This window comes from Aquarana catesbeiana, linkage group LG03, assembly GCF_042186555.1.
Source record: "Aquarana catesbeiana isolate 2022-GZ linkage group LG03, ASM4218655v1, whole genome shotgun sequence".
NCBI lineage: Eukaryota > Metazoa > Chordata > Amphibia > Anura > Ranidae > Aquarana > Aquarana catesbeiana.
The window spans coordinates 318,061,089-318,077,606 of NC_133326.1; the positions used below are offsets into that span (position 1 = coordinate 318,061,089).

Below are 16,518 nucleotides of genomic sequence, written 5' to 3' on the forward strand. Positions count from 1 at the left end.
CCTGTTCGCATGTTCTGGTGCGAACAAAACCAGGGGGGTGTTCGGCCCATCCCTAACACACATACTAAAATTTCTTGCAATTATTATTGCAAATGAATAATATAGATCGATAGATAGATAGATAGATAGATAGATAGATAGATAGATAGATAGATAGATAGATAGATAGATAGATAGATAGATAGATAGATAGATAGATAGATAGATAGATAGATAGATAGATAGATAGATAGATAGAGATATATAGATATATATATATATCTATATCTATATATATATATATAGCCAAGGCTATGCCAAAAAAGGTAACTCTTAAAAAAATGTGCATCATAGAAAACATAACATCTCTCCACTTGTTTCTCGCAGCATGTCCAAATTCCTATATATCAGTCTAACAATATACAGACCTCTTGAACATAAAGCTTGTGCTATCTTACCTCAAATACAATGATGAAAGCTAAGCGTGCAGCAAGCACATGCCAGAACTGCAAAGTGTAAGCATAGGGCTCAGGACCATGAGGTGGACCTCTGTAATCTCGATATCTGTGAACAGGTGAGAAAAGTGCTTCAATAAAATCTCAGATAATCAAACATCAAGGTAAACCTATAAAAGTTGGTTGATACATTAGAAATAAAGGGAAGAAAGGTTAAGGCTGTATTAAACAAAAAAATGTAATATATTGCAGCTTACCAATCATTAGATGTTAAAGTGTTACTAAACCCACAACAGTAAAATCTGTCTATGTATTCAGAATAGCATGCTTGTTATACTCACTGTGGAACTTTTACACAACTGTATTGTGTAAAACGGCTCTTTTATCCTGTATGGACAGATACTCCCCTCCTGCAGAGTCTCTCTTGGCAAGGCCACATAAGACACAGTCAGAGTGGTAAGGCTGCACATGCTCAGTTGGGCTCTATTGCTGGAGAGAACATTTCCTGGTTGATCAGAGGTAGCCAAGTCACATGGCATTGACATCACACATGTGGGCGTGTATACAGATTCTAAATGTCAGCCCAGTCCCTCCCTCCTCCTCCATGCCCAGAAACTAAAAGAGAACACAGTGGGTGGGATGTCACATCTTGATTGATGGATGATCCGCCACCCATAACAGCATGAGGACACAGGCTGTTGTGGAAATCTCCTCCTACCTGAACACTCAGCACTCGGGCAGACCCTGTAGTTTATCATATGACGTGGTATACATATCAGCCAAAAAGGTATATAGTGGCAGTATTTTAATGTAAAAAGAAGATTTATATTTATATTTTCATATTACTGGGTTTAGTAACGCTTTAAGTGTTTGCCCTCTGTTTTCAACTAGTGATCTGGCCAGTAACACACCTCCTGTATCCAACTCTGGATGAAGAAGTACAGGGGCACATTTGGACAGCAGCATTGTCAGTCTGGGAGGAGAGGAATGTTAGCTGTACTAGCAGATTTAGCTACACTAACAAATTGAAGCTGAACTCCAGCTAATACTTTATAATCAGTTGCAGCAAACATTTTTTTTCTACTTTAAGACAAAGGTTTTACATGAATAAATAAAAGCTGATCATTGTAAACACCCCTACTAGTGTTAAATGGTCTCTCTCATCCCTGTAACTGCAAAAGAGCTTTTATGTTGAAAAACAACAGACTTGCTGGCTGGATGACCTGAATAAAATAGAAAAACAAAAGCCTAAAAAAAAAAGAAAACGAATGCAGCCATCACATCTAAGAATTGGTAATCTGCAAAATAATACATGTTTGCTTTTGGGTTTAATACTGCTTTAAGGTGTTGTACATAGCAACTATTTTAAATCCAGTGAGCAGTTCTTATTAAATCTCACATGACCACATGATTACATGTAAGGGATCACATTAGGCGATTTTGCCTGGCTTGCAGACTTCAATAACCCCTACTTACCCATCAGTTAGTGGTTACTATGTTCAACATCCCTTTTTTAATTTTGTTACAATTACCACTTATATCAGGGTATTGTACATCAAGAATCAAGGTCTCTTACCGGCAATATTTCACATGTGCGCCATTAACTCTTGCATGAAACTCAGAATCTGAGCGATTCTCAAAATCATGTACTAGGAAGACAGAAAGGCTGGCATTTACATACCCGACCATGCACCTTTGAAAACAAAAATGAAAAGTTAGTGCAGGTGTTATCAAGTTACACTAAAGTGTATAAAGCCAAAACGTGTTTTGCAGTTTTTCATAGAGTAGGAAAGTATTAAAACACTTTTAGCACAATTACCTTAAAATGTTCACATGCCAGCAACCCTTCCCAATTCTTTTACTTGCTTGTTACCCACCACTAAAATACTTTCAAGACAGGCTTTTCATAAAAATGAATAGAGATTCTTCTAAACACAGTTGGGGTATTCAGTGAAGAGCCCGTGTGGCAGCCTGTGGGCTGCACAGCAAAGTTCTTAGAGCAGTGAGAACAGGTACATATTAGACGTGGGGGGAGGAAAGGGTGGGGGGGACAGTTGCTGTGAGGGGCGATTTAAAGAATAACTAAGGCTGGGTTCACATATGTGCGGCCGTGGTTCCCAGCATGGGGTCTGGTGCGTTCCTGTTCATTGGCTCAGGTGCGAATCAGGTCCGAATTTTTGCCTGAATTCGCACCTGAACTGGACTCAAATCGTGGCTGCCCCCGACCTGTGCCTGGGGCTGCCGTGGTCACATCTGCGTGTCATGCAAATTTGATGCAGTAACCTGCATCCATAGTTACATAGTTACATAGTAGGTGAGGTCGCACATATGTGAACCAGGCCAAAAATACTAAATGCACACTCATCCTTTAGGCTATGTGAAACATAATAGGCCATAATAGTAGGGGCAATGGACAGGAAGTATATGTAAAGGTAGTTTTTCCAAAGATTTAGTTTTTATTGCTGTCTATGTCCCTGCTGGGGAGATTTACTGTATTGGTCCTGGAGACTATTGTCCCTGAGACAGAAAGCACGTTGTCATCAGAGCAAGAAGTAAGGGAGATTCCACCAATGCAAACACCTTTTCCTGTTTAAGATGAGAATTCCGTTACCTTTGGAGAGATTACCTCTAATTTCCTTTTTATTTCCAGGGTAGGAAATGAAGAGAAATCCACCCAGTAGGACACAGACAGCAAAAAAACCTGATGGGGTTTTAAACCCTACCCTACTTTAAATCTAAATGAAAATACTTTAGTTAAATTAAAAAAAAAAAAAAAGTTTTCCATCCTTTGTACCCACCTTTGGACTGTTTACACATAAAAAATGCTTTAGCTTTACATACACATTAATAGGATCCATTATACTTAAAGCAGTATAGTCAAAATAGAATAAAAATAGAAGGAAACATAACAAGAGGTGTCTTAAAGCGGTGTTCCGGCCGAAATTATACTTTTTAAATAAAAATACCCCTATAATACACAAGCTTAAGCTTAATGTATTCTAGTAAAGTTAGTTTAAAAACTAAGGTCCGTTTTGTTAGTTTATAGCATTAGTTTGTTACTTTATAAACTTATAGCAGGCCATGGCCATCTTAAGTGTGGGCATCTGAAGCCAGACTGTATTTCTTCCTGGATCTCATCCTTGCAGATCTTGCACATGCTCAGTGCAGCACAAGCAGTGTAATAGGTTGCAGGTCAGGTTTCCATAGCAATGGCAGTGTCAGAGGAAGTTGCTGCCCCTTAGCTATGCACATCACGCTGCCACTGTTCTCATAACATTGCCCCGATACTGCACCCATCACACTGTTTTTTTCTTCAATAATTGCACATGCTGTGGTGTCCCCCTGGATCGGCAAACATGCTTACCGCTCTCAAATAGCAAATAGTTGCTTGCCTTCTTATCCTCCACACAAATCGACTGTATCCACCGCTGCTGATCTTGCTGCTTTGGAAGCTAGGGTAACAATGTCAACAAAAGCCTGGTTGCCCTTATTTAAAATGGCGCTGGCCGCCGCCTTGCATCGTGTCATTTCCGGTTTTGAAATAACGAGATGCTACGGCCCAGCGATGCCTATTGCTTCCTGGGATTGATGACAAACATCTCCCAGGAGGCATTGTAGACCGAAAATGAGGCACTCGGCCGAAAGGAGGAAATGAATATTTCATATATATGCCAAATCATTTTACACGCACAGAGCAGCTTGGGATGCAGAGGACTTAAAAATGTGGGTGGAACGCCGCTTTAACCAAATATCATAAAAACTGTAAAATCTATACATGGTGGTTAAATATCAAAAGGCTATTTTAGGCTATTACTGTACTTTTCTCCAGCTTGTCCTAGACCGGCACAAGGTCCATATTTGTAAGCATACACCAGCCGAGGAATGAAGTCTGAGGTCACCGCTATAACAAATGCATTGGTAATAACAGACAGGATCCCGATGCCTTCTAGAATCCCATACCAGATACCTGTTTAAAGTGATAATCCTGTTAGCACAGAAGCAACATAAAATAGCATAGAAGACAACAAATACACCATTGTAAAAGGATATGTAAATCCTCACAAACTTCTCTTTTTTGATCCATTTTGATATATTTTGGTCTGTTAAATATACAATTGAAAAAGTTCTGATATTTCTGTCTAAAAAAAATAACCTGAAATACCTGTTGTACATGTCAGAAATCGGTGAGTGATCTGGTAACATCATGTACACTCTGCCTATGCTGGTTGTCATCAGTTACATTGTTCCAAACTTACTCTGGACTACAAAACACCTCCCCACGTGCTATGAAGAGGAGGAGAGGGGTAGGATAGTGTTTTGTATTCCTGTCCTGACAACACTGCTCCTTCAGAGATTCAGTACAGTTAGTGAGCATGCTAATAGGTTTGTTACTAGCAGGATCATCAGATAAAAATAAAGTCTGAAAAAAATGCTGTAGTATATTGCATTTGAGTTTAGGTATGCTTAATTCTCTTAATATGTGGGGGGAATAGAAAACCTCTGTGGCCAGAATAGACTTTTTAGATAAAGATTATTTTGGCCACCATTTCTGGCAATATTTTTTAAAGCCTAACTCCTGGTTTGCTAAGACTTGAAATAGTTAATTTGCCCCAAGCTTACCCATCCAAACTATTTCCTAACAGACATGCTCGATTTGAGCACTGTTCAGCCAATCACAGGAGGCTTATGCATGATTACAAGGCTTTTTCTGTGGCTGAGGTGGAGAGGCAGGCAAATGACATCATAATATACACCTCAACCAATCAGTGGTAGCCTTGTTTTCATTCATAAAGTACAAAGCTTTCTGTGATTGGCTGAGTAGCACTGAGCTTGACTTTTGTTGTGGGAGTGGAACACAAAGTCTGTGCCCCACTGCCAGAACACAGAGCTGTATACTGTATGTAGCGGTTTCTTAATACAGTTTATACAATGCAGACAGCAGCCGAATGTATTAGTAAAGGACATAATTCATTTGGACTAGCTTGGCCAAAACCAATTATTTAAATTCATAGTAAACATGGAGCTAGGCTTTAAAGTATTACTAAACCCACAACAGTAAAATCAGTCTGTATATGCAGTAAAGCATGCTTGTTATACTCGCTGTGGAACCTAAGGGGCTAGTCCTGTGCATTGTGAGAAAAGGCTGTTTGATCCTGTAGGCACAGATCTTCCCCTTCTTGCATTGCCCCCAAAACATGTCCGGATAAGACAGAGTAAATGGAGTAAGGCTGCATATTTGATGTGTATTGCTAGAGAGTTTTTTTCTTTTGGAGAGTGCATGTGATCGGCACAGGGCCAGTCAGCACTGTCCTGACAGAGGGTCAGGAGTCCTGCATCCTGATAGGACAGTCAGAGTAGAATGAAAACTACTCCTACAAGCTTTAACCGGGCACTGATAGAAGTCATAAGACTGCTATATACTGCTGATGAGAAAAGGTATTTAGCAGTTTATATTTACTAAAATAATTGCATTTCCATGTTCTGTGTACTGTGGGAGACCAGATATAGTGAATGCAGGGTCCTGGGTTTAGTAACACTTTAAGTTCCACATTATTCTATACTTAAGCTTTACAAAAATGTTATAAAATCACAAAATTATTCAGTTTATGAAGCACAATACTACACTTACTTTATTAAATTTGGTAACATTTTTACCAATCAATTTGACTATTATAATCCAGTAATTTACCAGTAAGCAAATCTAAGTGGTCAATAAACTTAATTAAATGGTATTAACCAAATTATTTAATGTATTCATTAAATTGACTGACTAATCAAATGAACCCAGGTAATTAAAAGAAAATGAACTAGTAAATAGCTAACACATGTTCCAAGAGTTTATTGATTCCACCAAATATTATTAACCCGATTCACTAATGAAAGCTCTACCTATAAAGTTAATTGACTAATTGTAATCCATTATAATGCAATGTGTTGATTCACACCAGCTGTTATCCTGTGGAAGCAGGTTTCAGCATAAACAGGAACACTTGGCTTATCCGAGCATTCCTGCCTTTACTGTGCTGTCCAGAGATACAGGAAAGCTGGAGTAAACACGGGCAAGCACCAGGGAAAGCAATATCAATCAAACTTTTTTAATCCAACCAATACCTCTTTCTATATAGCTTGTAAATATAGCCTTCAACGTTTATAACAGTGTGTATAAAAAAACTTTTACAAAGCGGTTGTAAAGCTTTCATGATGTTCTGAGCAGTTTTGCCTCATCAACTCCAGCTCCATCAGCTCCAGTTTGGGGATATTAAACACATATCTGCTGCTGGCTGTCACTTTATACAAGCTGCTAGGAGCAGGCAGTCAACAAGTTTCAAGTATTGTTAAAGCTTTCTGAAAGTATTCTAAAGCCACCATTATGCTTGTTTAAAGCGACAACCTGTACTTCAATTAAGATCTATATTTAACATCCCCAAATTGGAGGTAAAGGGTGCTTTAAAGTGCATCTGTGCCCAGACTATGGGCATCAAACTATTTACATATTCTTAAGAGCTTTAAACAAGCCCTCACCCACCTCTCTAGCTGTTTGTATTGTGAAGGAATTTGTTTTCACTTATCCTCAAAGATCACAATAAAGACTCTAAAGTTGTTTTTTTATGGTTAGCTTAGAAACATCTGCTGTTTGTTTTAGAGGACTGGTAAACTGCCAATATCTGCTCTCACCGAAAACAAGACAGAGTTTTAATGCCTTTGTTGTGAAATTTGAAAAAAAAAAATATTTCCACAATGCCTATAGATACAAAGGTAAATGTAGGCTTGTTTTAAAGTGTTTTTTACTGCTTGTTCTGAATATGTAAAAGCGTGCATAATCCCAGCTCGTTTCAAGAAAGCTGCCCAAATCTTGCTAAAAACTTAGCAAATTCTTTGTAAACACTTGCTCATATACAAGCTGAATCTGTGCATACATGGAATAACTCCTCTTGGTTTCTGCTTAGATGTGATATTGTTGTCAGATCTGCTGAACTGTGCTGAACATCTTTTATATCTCTGGGCACCAAAACACTACATGGCTAAAAAAAATTCTAGAGGGAACTAGTATTTTGAGAAAGAAGGATGTGCTAGTAACACGACTGTCATGCTAATCCAATAGCTTTGTTAGTTTCTGCATCAATGACTCAGGAGAAGTATGCAGATACGTTTAAATTTACTCTGGTTTCACTTGATACATACCTTTTCTAGACTAGAAAATAGGAAATAATAGTCATGGTGACCCATCAACTAACAGGTCAGAAGTTGCAGCCTAGTTTATCTCAATGCAAGTTTTATTTAATGTTTGAACAAAGTAATTCTTTTTTACTTTTACAGACAGCAAGCAGATAAACGATTTACTCTGAAGCTTGCTACACACACCACAATCTTATTGTACAAGCTCTGTACAGTTTCCTAGATCAGCTATTGAATTATGCTGTGTGAGAGTGTACCTAAATAATTCCTTCCATTTATATCCCTATCACCTAAGCACTTGCACTATATAGTAGTTGGAAATTCTAAGGGAGATTGTACAATTCAATGGTAGGGTTTGTGGACAGCCTAAAACAACATTTTCTGTAACAACCATGATTGTTCTCATAGTAATCATTTGACCAAGAATAGAACTAGTGGTTCCAGTGGACAATCTAAGGCCCAAGGCTTTCGAAGAAGCCCAGTCTTTAAAGGCGAGAATTCATGATAGCATACCACTTCTATGAAAGTAAAAAATTAAGTGCCCATATAATAAGGGGTTAAATAATAACCCAACAATATACAATTAAAGCGACGGTAATCAGAATGATGTACCGCCTATTATAAAATACAAGAATAGTTACAAAGGTGTATATGACCATATAAACCTTTTTTAAAGCTTCTTAGCCGAAACATGTCAGCGTATAGCCTGTACCCGTGTACCTATGTAACCATGTACACTTTTTTACACTACATCCTTTCCACATGTTTCTATATAAATCTCTGATGTGTTTATCGGTATACATTTTCTTTTTTTCTTGTTTACAAACGTTTTTTGTTTATTGAAGTATATAAAATATACAATCTTGTGTCAATCAGTATACATTTTTATATTGTATTTATATCATGTGACATTAACTAAATTTAAAAATATGGATCATGTATCCAAACTTTCCTTGTTGTTCATGTAAACCAATCTGCTTCACCATTTCAACAAGTTCTTTCACAATAATTCTATATGTATATTTCATACAAAATATTCTAAAGTGCTTTACCAAATGCATAGGACCATTAACTGAGCACTGAATAATAGATCCCCTGAGCCACTGAAGGCACTGTTCGATGACACAGAACAATCTTGACATGTGCAGTTCGTTTTGTTCCGAATGAATATTCAAACAAATTTTTCGTTATTCGGATATATCCGAATACCCGAATTACAATTTAAACAAATTTTACTGAATGCTCTGAATAACGAAACAAAATTTGTCCGAAATTCTGACTGTACACTTATTGCTGAAATCAAACACTGTGTGTTTTATTAGAGTACCATTTCGAAACAATGCTGTTTTAGTTAAGCCAATGGAAATTTAAAGAGTCATTGTAATCATTTGATGAAGATTTTTCTTTTGTTTGTTCACTTTGCCACATTTGAATAAAATAAATAAATAAATAAATAAAATCTAGAGTTTTAGATTTGGCCGATTCAAAATGTATCTATTCGAACGTTTCAAATAGGTTGGACTTGATGGACTTGTGTCTTTTTTCAACCTCACCAACTAAGTAACTATGTAAAATCGAAAAAAATTGGTAAATTCAACGAAAATTCGAAAAATTCTGAATACAAATTCCGAAAACGAATCTCAAATATGAATGAAACAAATCAACCGAATTTAATGAAACTAAATAACTAGATTAACGAATTGAAACTAAATAAATTTTATCATCATGCACATGTCTAGAACAATCCAACTCTATCAGAGGAAGCTTTGTTATTTCTTTTAACAAAACACCAAAAACCCAATTTAATACAAAATGAAGAAACTAATTTCCAGAAAATTATATTATTGGGTGATAATTTTTGCAAAGAGAAACACTGTGCAGTAACCCATGAGGACTCAGGCGCTAGAGTGAATTAATTAATGAAACCTGATCTCTGGTTGCCGAGGTTTTAGGAACATCACCATTCTTTCTGCCTTAATATTAATTAGGCTTAAATTAGGAGAAGTTACAGTATACTTTTATGGCAACATAAAAGTATACTGTACAGGCATATCAAAAGGTTATTTACATGTATACATTTATCTAGAGTAAGCATAGTAAATTTAGCACATTCCACTAAATTGCTGACTTCCTATTAAACTAAGGGGGCTTTTGGAGGGGATGGATACTATGGAATGCAGACAGATGCGCCAAGGCAGGCATACTACAGTCTGTATTAAACCATATGGTACATGCTTAGACTCACTCAAAACAAATTAGGCCAGATGCCCTCACCTATGTCCTTGGCTCGTGATGCTAAGGGTCTTCTCCACTGAGTGATAAATTTGTAAGCATCAAGGCGGATTTCAATAATATTGTTAAGTAAGGCAAGGAGTGGTGCAAGCGGAAAAGCAGCAACAAATATAGTTGTGAAGCCAAACTGAAGAACTGTAAGGGAAAGAGGTAAATATTAGTATCAAGTCACTGCATAATATAGTCTCCTAAAGCCAAAGGATTGCTAGGTTATTCTGATCATGGGGAAAAGTAAAGTGAGTGTAAAGCCAAAACATTTTTTTTTTTTTTTTTTAGTTTCGGATAGAGTAGGGAAAATTCAGAACCCCTGCTGCCTGTGTTCACCCTTTCTTTTGTCCTGGTGATCATTGTCACTGAAACAGAAAGCAATGGGAAATTCAAAATTTTAGAGCTGTACCAGAACAAGAGTTGAGGGCATTACTAACATTGCATTGACACCCGCTGCAGATTGCAAGGGCAGAGCGTTTTGAACGCACTTTGGCATACGCAAACAAATCGCTGGTTTCCAGCACTGCGCTCTAGTGTGAACCAGGTGTGTACTAGTATGCACTGCAAACTAGCACATTATGACAGACTTACATGCAACAGAGCCCTTCAGTACAGCACTGTCATGGCTCCTCCGGCCCTTCCATTTTCGCCTGGTCTTCTTTCCGGGTTTCGTATCTTCGGCCGCTGGAATGACCGGGCTGCAGTGACGTCACTCTTGTGCATGCGCACAGGAGTCATTTTGCTGTGGCACACAGAGCGGGCCATAAATGTAATCTGAGCTGCGTACAGTATGTTCGACTCAAATCACTATACCCACTAACAGGCAGGGGGGACATTTATTCTCCTATGAAGAGTAATTTTTACATATTAGCTATGGGCTCACTGATTCATCAATAACTTTGTCATAACTTAAAGTGGTTCTAAGCCCTAAACATTTTTTACCCTAATGTATTCTTGGCATTAAGAAAAAAAAATGTTTAGGCATTGGCCCCTCACCCCCCCCTTATACTTACCTAATCTTTCATTAGATCCAGCACTCTGCATGTCTGCAGCTCTTCTCTCCCCTCACTTACCGGTTTCAAAGGCTTTACTGAGGCAGAGGGAGCCATTGGCTCCCACTGCTTGTAATCAAAGCCAGTGACTAAGGAGTGGGGCCGAGTCCCGCTGTCTGTGTCAATGGACGCAGCAGTGGAGCTTGGGAGCAAGCCTGCATGGGAAGCAGTTTCCTACTGGGGGCACTAGCCAGAGATGAGGAGCCGGGAGCGCCAGTGGGGGACCCAAGAAGAGGAGGTTTGGGGCAGGTAAGCATAGACATGTTTGTTATTTTTTTTAATTTATTTTTTACAGCCACTTTAAGATAATGAAGTAATACATTTGAAAAAAGACTTCATTTTCTAAATACTGTTTAGCAAAATAAGGAGTTAAACTTTTGGTTTTTAGTTTTTAATGAAACTTTTAAAGTTTTAAAGAATTAAACACTTTTTAGTCTACAAAAGCACTTGTTGCTTTAAAATTAATACTGGTCAAATAAGAAAAAAATTATCTTGTCTATGGATGGCATAGAAAACAAATAACATTTCATCCATTTATAATAAAATTATGTTTCTGGTACAGAGCATAGGAAAGTTAATTACTAATAAAAATGAAGCCTTTATTTGTGCATATTTTAATACATTGCTACAAAATCAAGTGAAAAAAATAAATAGTGAGATTGAAAGCAAATTTAAATATAAATGATAAAAAATGTAAAATAATATCTAAGAGCAGAAGGGGAGGAAGAAGCTAATTAAGGATGATAAAGGGTAATTCTGGGTTAATATGCGGTTAAACAGTTATGGTTTTTATTTGCTTCAACTGGCATTATGCACAGTTCAAGGGAAACTCCTTTGATCTGCATATAAAGGAATTTGTTAAAAAATACATTGTTACAGCTAGGTCCTGGAAAAATTTTAGCCACCAGTCCTATGGTTTCACCAATAGGCTTATGGTATATCAGACAGTGGGGGTTATTTACTAAAGGCAAATCCACTTTGCACTACAAGTGCAAACTACAAGTGCAAAGTGCACTTGAAATTGCACTGAAAGTGCAGTTGCTGTAGATCCAAGGGGGACATGCAAGGAAAATAAAAAACAGCATTTTAGCTTGCACATGATTGGATCCCTCTGGACCCCTCAGATTTGGAGCGACTGCACTTCCAAGTGCACTTTCAGTGCAAATTCAAGTGCACTTTGCACTTGTAGTTTGCACTTGCAGTGCAAAGTGGATTTGCCTTTCGTAAATAGCCCACATAGATTCCAAAACAAAGCTATAACCACGTGTATAATAAATGCCACATTTTATCTGTAGGTGGCGCTGCACCTCATCATGGTTGATGTTTAAAACAGACACATTTTAGTATGCAGGCATCTGGGGTAAAGCTGTCCACATCGACGTCATCCCTTCCACGCTGCGCTCCACGAGCACTTCCAGCCTCGCTTTCAGATCGCTCTACTGCAGGGTAGTCTTCCCGGTCACAATTGTAGACTGACAGCGGTGAGAGCCAGCGGTGCGGGGGACAGTCTATGTGGACAGCTTTACCCCAGATGCCTGCATACTTAGATGTGCCTGTTTTAATCATCAAACGTGAGTTGTTAAATGTTGTACCTTCATTAAATGTAACCATATTGCTACACTTAGAGGCGCCTCTCTTCTCTTTTATACTCTGGAGCTCCTGCTGGATTTTTCTTCTAATCCCCTTGTGGAGGCTTCCATTTGTGGATGGATATTTTATGGTTACACAACCTATCACATTGTTATAATCTTTTTATATGGACTATAAACTGAAAGACTTATGAATAAATGGTTGTGGAATGAATCATCTGAGTTTTCATTATTTCTTATGGGGAAATTCGCTTTGATATAAAAGTGATTTGGATTACAAGCATGTTTCTGGAACGAATTATGCTCGCAATCCAACGTTTTACTCAGGAATTAGGGTGAAACAGGATTTTCTAGAGTGGGTGAATCTGCTGTGGGGCTCAAGAACAGGGTTGTCATGTTAATTTCCCTAAAAAATAGTTTTCATTAACAGTTAAAAAACCACGTACTTCCTAGCAATAAAAGTGGTAATAGAAAAAAATTGCATTACGTGTATGAATTATTTGGCAGGATGATGAAGGGATAATAAACACAGCAGTGCTGCTTCAAGCATTACTTAGGGGATTTAGCCATCTCCTGAAAACCACTTTATTTTGCTCTTATTTTTCAAGTGGCAGAAAAAGAGTCCAGAAAGCAATTAGTAGCTTTGCAGCAGTTCAGTGGCGTTTTGCCAGATGTACCAATAACTGAACCATTTGTGGTTCCATTAGCATGCTTCCCTATACTCCTTATGACTGATGACTCCTTCATTTACCGAAGACACAGTCATAGTGTGCATTGTGGGTGACATTACATCCCATGCAGTAAATATAATCATCATCAATTCATCCTACACATAAACAGAGCATTTGCTAATCACTAGTGTTGACCACAAACTATTAGTAATTTTTAAACTGTATATCAAGACAATTTTTTTCTGTTTTGAATAGAGTTTGTAAGCATTAGATCATCTGAAAGATTTTCACAGCTATCTATGGCTTTGTTAGAGAGATGTTCCCCACTTTCTGTCATAGTGACAACAGTTTCACCAGACAGGAAGTGAGGGAAAATCTGTAATAGGTATACAGACATATAAATCGGGGTTTTCCCCTTCCCTTACTCTACTAAAAAAACACATTTTCATTTCTATCTGTGTTGCTAATAGAAAGCTTTGTTGGCAGGACTGGAAGTGGGGGTAAATCTCTCTACCAGAGCCCATATAGCAGTAAAAATCCATCAGGGGTTCTAACCCTGTTGTATGCTTTCCACAATGAATTGAACTTTATTTATTTTGCCAGATGATTAGCACTATCACAATGGCCTAGTAGGGTTAGATAGGGTCAGGTTTGGGCTAGCTATACATGTTCAAATCTCGGCCAGTTCAGCAGGAACCGTCCGAGATTTAAACCATTAATGGGCAGGCTGAATGGACCAAGTTGAACGATCGATCAACATGAGTACAACCAGCCTGCTGGATTCTGTTGCAATTATTGCTAGCGACTGCTATATCCACTAGCAATATTCACTGTCAGTGGCGACTGGTGCTCAAAATTTTTTGGGGGGCGCAAACAAACTCTGAAAAACTCTGATAAAATGCTGAAACAAAAATATCAATTGCAGCCTCACTGTGCCCATCATATGAAGCCAGTGTGACAAAAAACAAAAGGTTGTCCAGGAGTCCCACCCTAGTAAGGTTGTCTGGGCGGGGAAGAGTTTAAATGTATCAATAATAAAAAGTAGCACTTCCACAGCCCACAAACAAAAAACATTCATCTAAATACGTACAAGTTAGTGATTAGGTGTGTTCCTCTGAATCAAATTAGCATATTAGAAAAAAGGGGGAGAGAGAAAGTGGCTGGTATATGATTTGAATAAGGGTTGAATGAATGAATGTTTGTTTGTTGTGGCCATCTGTGTCTTGATAACGTTATCATATTTTATATTTATGTGGTGGAGGTATTTTTCTTTTTTGTGAATGATATTTTGGTGGAATTGTTTTCAATAAAGATTACTGTTTATTTCTTGCTATTTCCAGTTTGTTCCTTTTTGAAGAATCCTGTACGGGCCCTTGGTCTACTTTCTCTCCCACTTTTTTTCTAATATGCAGCCACTGTTCCCATCATACGCAGCCACTGTGCCATCAAATGCAGCCACTGTGCCCACCATATGCAGCCACTGTACCCATCATATGCAGCCACTGTGCCCATCATATGCAGCTACTCTGCCCATCATATGCAGCCACTGTGCCCATCATATGCAGCCACTGTGCCCATCATATGCAGCCAACTGTGCCCAGCATATGCAGCTACTGTGTCCATCATATGCAGACTCTGTGCCCAGCAAATGCAGCCAACTGTGCCCATCATATGCAGACTCTGTGCCCAGCAAATGCAGCCAACTGTGCCCATCATATGCAGCCTCTGTGCTCATCAAATGCAGCCAACTGTGCCCCATCAATTGCAGCCTCTGTGCCCATAATATGCAGCCACTGTGCCCCGCAAATGCAGCCAACTGTGCTCCATCAATTGCAGCCTTTGTGCCCATAATAAGCAGCAACTGTGCCCCCCCCCCGCTGTCTGCCCGGCACGTAACCCATCGTGGTGGTGGGTCAGGCAGGGAGCTGTGGAACAGGTAGCATGGCGATGGATGCTGTGTCCTCCGTGCGTGTCTTCCTGTTTTGCTAGGCGGCCAATGGGATCGCCTCTGCCTTCAGCCAATCAGGTGCCCTGTATTACATCCGCACCTCCTGAATGGCTGAGAGGTGGTTCTGTGTTAGCAAAGCAAAAACACCCCCCCGCCACTGTAATTCAGGCTCTGGGCGCCCGAAAAGTGTCCGGACCCCTTAATAGGCGGTGGCTACAGCGGCCGTGGATAGATTCATGCAATGCATGCAGCTACTCTGCCCATCATATGCAGCCACTGTGCCCATCATATGCAGCCAACTGTGCCCATAATATGCAGCCACTGTGCCCATCATTTGCAGACTCTGTGCTCAGCAAATGCAGCCAACTGTGCCCATCATATGCAGACTCTGTGCCCAGCAAATGCAGCTAACTGTGCCCATCATATGCAGACTCTGTGCCCAGCAAATGAAGCCAACTGTGCCCATCATATACAGACTCTGTGCCCAGTAAATGAAGCCAATTGTGCCCATCATATGCAGCCTCTGTGCTCATCAAATGCAGCCAACTGTGCATGAATCTATCCATAGTGTACAGAGGGGGTGGCTGGAGAGAGGGGGCAGCGCCTGTGCACCCTTAACCACTTGCTGCCTGCCCACCGCCATGACGGCGGGATGGTGCAGCTGTTATACTGGGCCGCCGTCATATGACGTGACGGCCTTCCAGGCCCTCCAGGGGGCTCGTGCCTGGCGGCCTTCATTGCCAGTCACGTTTATACAGTAATCAATGCATTTTTATAGCACTGATCGCTGTATAAATGTGATTGGTCCCAAAAATGTGTCAAAAGTGTCCGATGTGTCTGCCGCAATATCGCAGTCATGATAAAAATCGCAGATCGACGCCATTACTGGTAAAATAAATAAATAAATAAAAATGCTAAAAATCTATCACCTTTTTTTGTAGACGCTATAACTATTGTGCAAACCAATAAATATACGCTTATTGCGATATTTTTTACCAAAAATATGTAGAAGAATACGTATCGGCCTAAACTGAGGAAAAAATTTGTTTTAAAAAAAAAATGTGGGTATTTATTATAGCAAAAAGTAAAAAATATTGTCTTTTTTTCAAACTTGTCACTCTTGTTTTGTTTATAGCGCAAGAAACATAAACTGCAGGGGTGATCAAATACCACCAAAAGAAAGCTCTATTTGTGGGGAAAAAATTATAAAAATTTCATTTGGGTACAGTGTTGCATGACCGCGTAATTGTTATTCAAAGTGCGACAGTGCTGAAAGCTGAAAATTGGCTTGGGCAGGAGGGAGTGAAAATGCACTGTATTGAAGTGCTTAATGGACGCACCACCACTGTTCACTGTCTTCTCCCAGTG

At 39.1% G+C, this 16,518-nt stretch overlaps 1 protein-coding gene across 3 annotated transcripts in view; it reads right to left on the reverse strand.

The window, feature by feature from the left end:
* The window catches only part of ANO4 (anoctamin 4), a 360,013-nt gene that overhangs the window by 18,932 nt on the left and 324,563 nt on the right, over positions 1-16,518 (reverse strand). For all 3 annotated transcript variants that reach the window (XM_073620380.1, XM_073620381.1, XM_073620383.1), the window contains 4 exons: positions 9,885-10,037; positions 4,254-4,401; positions 2,011-2,127; positions 438-543 (listed from right to left, as the gene is read on the reverse strand). In XM_073620380.1, coding sequence (XP_073476481.1) covers positions 438-543; positions 2,011-2,127; positions 4,254-4,401; positions 9,885-10,037 — 524 coding nt within the window. The remainder of the gene's footprint in view (positions 1-437; positions 544-2,010; positions 2,128-4,253; positions 4,402-9,884; positions 10,038-16,518) is intronic.